The 6,044-nt window shown below is 32.0% G+C and overlaps 1 protein-coding gene across 1 annotated transcript; it reads left to right on the forward strand.

Moving 5' to 3' along the window:
- Positions 1 to 216: 216 nt before the first annotated feature.
- Positions 217 to 3,478, forward strand: LOC130676158 (forkhead box protein D3-like). Its single transcript, XM_057482189.1, has 4 exons — positions 217 to 671; positions 1,011 to 2,150; positions 2,221 to 2,335; positions 3,167 to 3,478. Exon 2 carries the CDS (start codon positions 1,033 to 1,035, stop codon positions 2,128 to 2,130), a length of 1,098 nt encoding a protein of 365 aa, XP_057338172.1. The 5' UTR covers positions 217 to 671; positions 1,011 to 1,032; the 3' UTR covers positions 2,131 to 2,150; positions 2,221 to 2,335; positions 3,167 to 3,478.
- The last annotated feature ends 2,566 nt before the right edge of the window (positions 3,479 to 6,044 follow it).

Here is a 6,044-nt window from a genome sequence, read left to right on the forward strand (position 1 = left end):
GCTTACGTATCTTAATCGTTCCTAGTGTTGGTGATTATTATCTTCACGGATCTCTGTTGTTTATATTTACTTCGTTAATGTTGATTTTTGTACCTTTCATTCTCGGCCTAGTCGTCGCATATCATCCATTGTCGACAAATCTCTTATATTCAAATAGGGGTGGTTGTTCGCCGTGACAACTGGCTGGTGGTAGTGGGGACTCTCAGCAACGCCCGCCCCTTTGTAGCCGCCCCTCGGTGACGAAATCTAAATCAATTCGTTGAATATCAGCTCTTGTACAGCTCATTCTTACTACCAACATGATCATATCAGTTTAGATTTGATTATTCAGTCTTCTATTCTTTGTCTGCATACTTTGTTTTTTACATTAGTAAATCATTTTGTGATAATGACAAAAATGTGAGTTTGCCAAAAATTTAGTGATAATTTGAACAGTGTTTTGCAAACATGGAGAAACATAACGAGTTATCAAGTTCATTAGTTTCTGTGGACCATGAGAGATAAATAATATTTTATAACTAATGGGACACTTTCGGCTTAAAATCAGAGACGATATTTTATCATAATTTATAATGATAACAAATGTGTAAAAATAATAAGTTATTACTTAAAGTAAATAGATAATTAATACTGCTTACGATACAAGGCCAGTGTTAGTTAAACATTTAAAAGTAAGTACATTACACAGAGATTTGAATTTTTTAAAGATTCTTTAACATCCTTGAGAACAGGCGAGATTCTTTGAGTCAACATCATTACTAAATAGAGAAAAACTCAATTTAATTGCAAATAAATTTGTTATCACTAAGAAATAAACATGAGTTAAAATGAGATAGCATGTAAAGATAACTTAAATAATGTTTACATTTAATTCATTATCGAATAATATTCAGTTATAGTCAAAGTATGTTTTGTTTTTGTGGACTGTTATGACTATTTTTTTAATAAACCAGACATAAAAATAGTATTTAACTTTTTTTATTAAAAGTGTTTTTGTTTTGGGTTTTTAGTGTGTGTTGTTTTATCACAAAAATGGATTCTATGGTTCTGTCGGGCGCTTCCTGTGACGGAGGTATAGATAGTGATCGAAATTCTAACAGTAGCAGTATGATCGTAGATCCAGTGAGCCTAGATCAGAAGAATTTATCACCTCGCTTGAACAAAAAATTTGATGTTTCGTCTCATTTTGTTGAGATAGCGACAACAACTGTTAAATCTCGCAGTAGAAACATCAAAAAAACATACACGATGATATCAGAAACAGAAAAAACTGAACAGTCGTCATCGTATACGACGGAGAAAATGACTTCGACTCAAATAAAACCACCATATTCATATATTGCTCTCATAACAATGGCAATTTTACAATCTCCCCAAAAAAAACTTACTTTAAGTGGAATTTGTGAGTTCATAATGGCCAGGTTTCCATATTATCATGACAAGTTTCCCGCTTGGCAGAATTCTATACGGCATAACTTATCTTTAAATGATTGTTTTATAAAAATACCACGAGAGCCCGGGAACCCGGGTAAAGGAAACTATTGGACATTAGATCCATTAGCTGAAGACATGTTTGACAATGGCAGTTTTTTACGACGCCGAAAACGATATAAGAGACCGCCACCTCATTATGTACTTCGGGATCGTGCAATAATGGCGACATTTGCAATTTGCGGGGATCGCACTGGATGCCCAGTAGGTAATCATTCTGGAGGATTTGCTTATCCTGGTGTTTCTCCTACTGCTTATTTGACTCCGCCACATCGGCTTCCAATCCTTGACTTTCCACCATCAACGCTCGAAGCTCTCAAACTAAGTGGGTTTATAGAAACGCCACCACCACTGTACAAACCTGTTCCAATCGTTGCACCTCATCAACATATTCGTCAGATCGTCAATAACACAACGTCGACTCTTCCAATGGCAATGACAACGATGAAGAGCATCCCCGGACGACTTGCTATATCTGTAACTTCTAGTGCTGTTGATAAGAAGGCTAGTTTCAGCATAGAAGCTCTTATCGGTAAAACAACTCAGTCAGATCAAAGTATAAATGATCTTCTCGACCTTAGTCCTTCTGAGCATCGAGAGATAGGAAGTCAAGCATCCGCTTTTTCACCACTTATTTAATCATCTTTGATATTAGAATGGTAAGGTTCTTTTTTCGACTTATTATCACTTAATTGAAGAACAGCAACTATTAAGGAATTTGTCTTTTAGAAAGATGATTAGAAGACCATCAATTAGTGTGAGTGTTTATTGAATATAACTTCGTCAATCTAATGAAATTATAGAGTTTATATTCTAACGACAATATAACATTAAAATGAACTAGGTAAGATATATTTAGTGAAAAAACGTGCACTGAAAAAAAAGTATAAGTCCCACGCTTATAAATTTAAGTGATATCGCAATACTTGGTATTGCGAATATACTTATTCCAAATATAAGTCTCAACGCAATATTTTTAAGCGTATGACTTAAACGAGTTTAAGTCATACGCTTAAACCGAGTTTTAGCGCCACCGCAAAATTCATATAAGCACTACACTCAAATCCTTACACTCATAAATTGACAGAATTAGAAAAGAAAGGTTATGGAAATAAATATTGCTATATTTATTCAAAAATGAAATTTATTTAAAAATTAATAAATAATTAATAATAATTATAATTGTAATATAAGTCACAGAGTATTAACCCTAGATGTGACAAGGTATATTAATACTCATATAATTAGTTTTTAATATATTTAAAGATGAAATAATAGTTTTAATAATGGTTAGATCGTACAATTATAAATGATTTATCAGAATCAGAATCAGAAAGGAATCCATAAATGATTATTTTTAATTCCAATTATGTAATTAATCTTTTGAATGCTCTTAAGAACGATGTATAGGTTAAAGCAGGTTAAAGGTATAATATAAACACGGGGAAAAAAGATGTGACATACGCGCTGAGTCTTACTTTTCTTACTATACTCTCTGGATTTGCTATAGTATCGTACGGAAAATATGTCACTCACTTAAACAGAGTATTGCGATAATACTTAAACTTTTTATATTATATTCGCAATACCAATTCATTAAAAAAGAGTATACCAATAGGACTTAAACTTTTTTTTCAGTGTAGACTAAATAATACAAAAAAAATCTTTATTATAGGTGCATTTTTTACATCATTAATAATACACTCCTCACGTATGGCACATGTGAAAATATTATTATTATAAAAGACATTACTTTGATGCAAGTAAGATATAAAAATTTTTTTAAGTCTATAAAACTTGAAAAAGTGGACAAACCATCTCTTCAGGCCAATATCTTAAAACTAATATCAACAAAGTTATTCATTAGTAGTTAAAATCTGTATTTAAGTTTGAAAAATATTGTTACTGTATTTCGTTATAAAATCGCGATCATACTAATAGATAAAATAAAGTTCATCCTTATGTTTCTGGAATACATGTCAATAAACATTTTATATGATAAAATAATGACTTTATTAAATTCTATATTCGAATATATATTTTAGTAAAATACTTCTATCAACTTGCTGTTATAAGAAGGTATGTATTTATTACCAGATGAGTGATCAACTGATAGTGATTATTCTCTTTATAAGCTTTGCTGATAACTATTCATTCCATGACGTTATCTTATATATATATAGTTGTGAAAATAACATAGCTTTAATTCCCTTTACATGCTTGAAGAACTTAATTTCTTGACTCATGGGATTCTTGGTACGAATTTCTGAATTATTTATGTTCAAAATATTAAGAAAACTTTTACACACTTCAAATGCGAAGCGGAGAGATAGTGCTCTATGATCACCAGAAAAAAATTGCAATTCAGTCACTTAAATTATTTCTACCAACTTTGTATTGCACTTATAGTAAAAAAAAAAAAGTACACTATTATTGGCAAGAGGACATTCCAATGAGCAATTCTGACTTAGTCACAAGTTCTTTTTAGATTATCATAAAACAAAAGTTACTTAAAAAAATTTTATCTTGGATATAAGTTGGTCTGTTATTGTGTGAGCGCGATTTTTTTTGAAAAACTTAATGAATCACTTTGACTTTTTTTTTAGTAGCTTCGGATTTCAAGTCTATGGATCCCTTCCGATAGCGTGATTGTAATACGTTACGTTCATTAATAATTACATGAAAACCCAAAACTGATGGCTTCAACTGATAACATATCGGCCATTTTTCTTCACAAATATATATATATATATATACGGTTTTTTGTACATTTTGATTGCACACTTTCACTTAATTTTTTTCCGTCGAACCCTAACATCAACAGTGGGGTGATTAGTAGTGACAAATAATATTTAAACTGAGATAAAAACTATGGACGACATCTTGCAGAGCATTTGAAAAAAATTAAAGTTAGAGAACAGTACTTTGTAAATACTTTGGTGACGACATTTTCTAAACTAATGAACCGATTAAAGTAAATTAGGCAGTGATTAAAAAAGACCGTAAAGATGAAGATTTGGTTTAGTTATTGTATCATTTAGTCCACTATATTGTGAGGTATTTAGGAAAATAAAGGTAAATTGTGCTATTTTTGAAGTTTTTTGGCATCGATATCTCTCGACGAATCAGCCGATTTTTATATTGAAAGCAGCAATCGACGCGTTTTACTGGGTTCGAGAGCATAATAGATTTTGAAAGCGATTTATTTAGTAATTTTCGAAAAATTTCAAAAAAATTCACCAAAGAAATTTTTTTTTCCTATTTCTCAATTATATCACCGTTTATTCGATCGAATAATCTGAAATTTACAAGAAAGTTGATGGCTAACAAGCTCTTTTGATTGCCACAAAAACCATTCAAATTCAGTTATTTAGTTCAAAAATTACAGGAAGCTTACACACACACACACACACACACACACACACACACACACACACACACACACACACACACACACACACACACACACACACACACACACACACACACACACACACACACACATACTTTTAAGAACGTAACACAATTAATCTTATACTAGAACACAAACACTGAATTCAATAGTTATAAAACAAATAATATGAAGCTATATGTCTCAAAATGAGTATCAGTACACATTATAATCCAGCTAATTGAGTTAACTGGAGCTTATCAACAATAAGACCGATAAAAAAAAAATGTACAATAATCTTAATCGCAAGACTACAATTAGTAATAGACTAAAGTTACATAAATTAGACTAAAAAATTACATATCTCTCTCAATTATGTACGCCTCAAAATATTGAGATGTTAAACCAGAACGTTAACTAGTTCTTAAACAATGATTCTCATAATTCTCTATCGAAACTCACGATAATATCTCAAAACGTAATATGACGCTCGTATGACGTTTTCATTTAAAAATGATAACCTAATATCATATTAACAATAATGCAGATATGAAGTTGAGTCCGTACACTATTCAAATAATACTTTCGTATCGTACCGTGATATGGTAGCCTCTACGGTGGAACACGTTCCGTTTGTCTCGAACCATCGAAACCGAACGTCTATCAAAAATCTCAATTCAAACTATACTTGATCATTAACCATAACTTTACTCGAAACACTAATCATATATTAAAACATAACAGAGATGTCATCAATAGCTGGAGGCTCAAATCCTTACCAAACATAAATTTGAAACTGATTCCGAGTAGTTCCTCTCCTGGAACCAATTTCAGTTGGGATCGCAACTTGAAACTAAATAACCAACGATTTCTTTAGCGGTACAAGGGTCATTCTGAAGGGTTATCCTCAAAAATCTCTCAAACGTCAAAACAATTAAAAATGAACAAACCCACAACGACAACGGTAATAGCGGGATGTCCCGGCGCGCTCAGTATGCTAGGATGTAGAGAGAGGGTCGAGGTAAGTCCAGGTTGAAAGAAGCTTCGTAAACTAAATCTAAACGTAAAAAGAACTCTGAATTCAAAAACGTATCGGTACACTGACCCCCTGAGCAATTAGAGTCTCATACTCCATCTCAATAGTTGCTATCAATAGCGTTCG

The sequence above is a fragment of the Microplitis mediator genome, chromosome 10 (assembly GCF_029852145.1).
Source record: "Microplitis mediator isolate UGA2020A chromosome 10, iyMicMedi2.1, whole genome shotgun sequence".
NCBI classification, from domain to species: domain Eukaryota; kingdom Metazoa; phylum Arthropoda; class Insecta; order Hymenoptera; family Braconidae; genus Microplitis; species Microplitis mediator.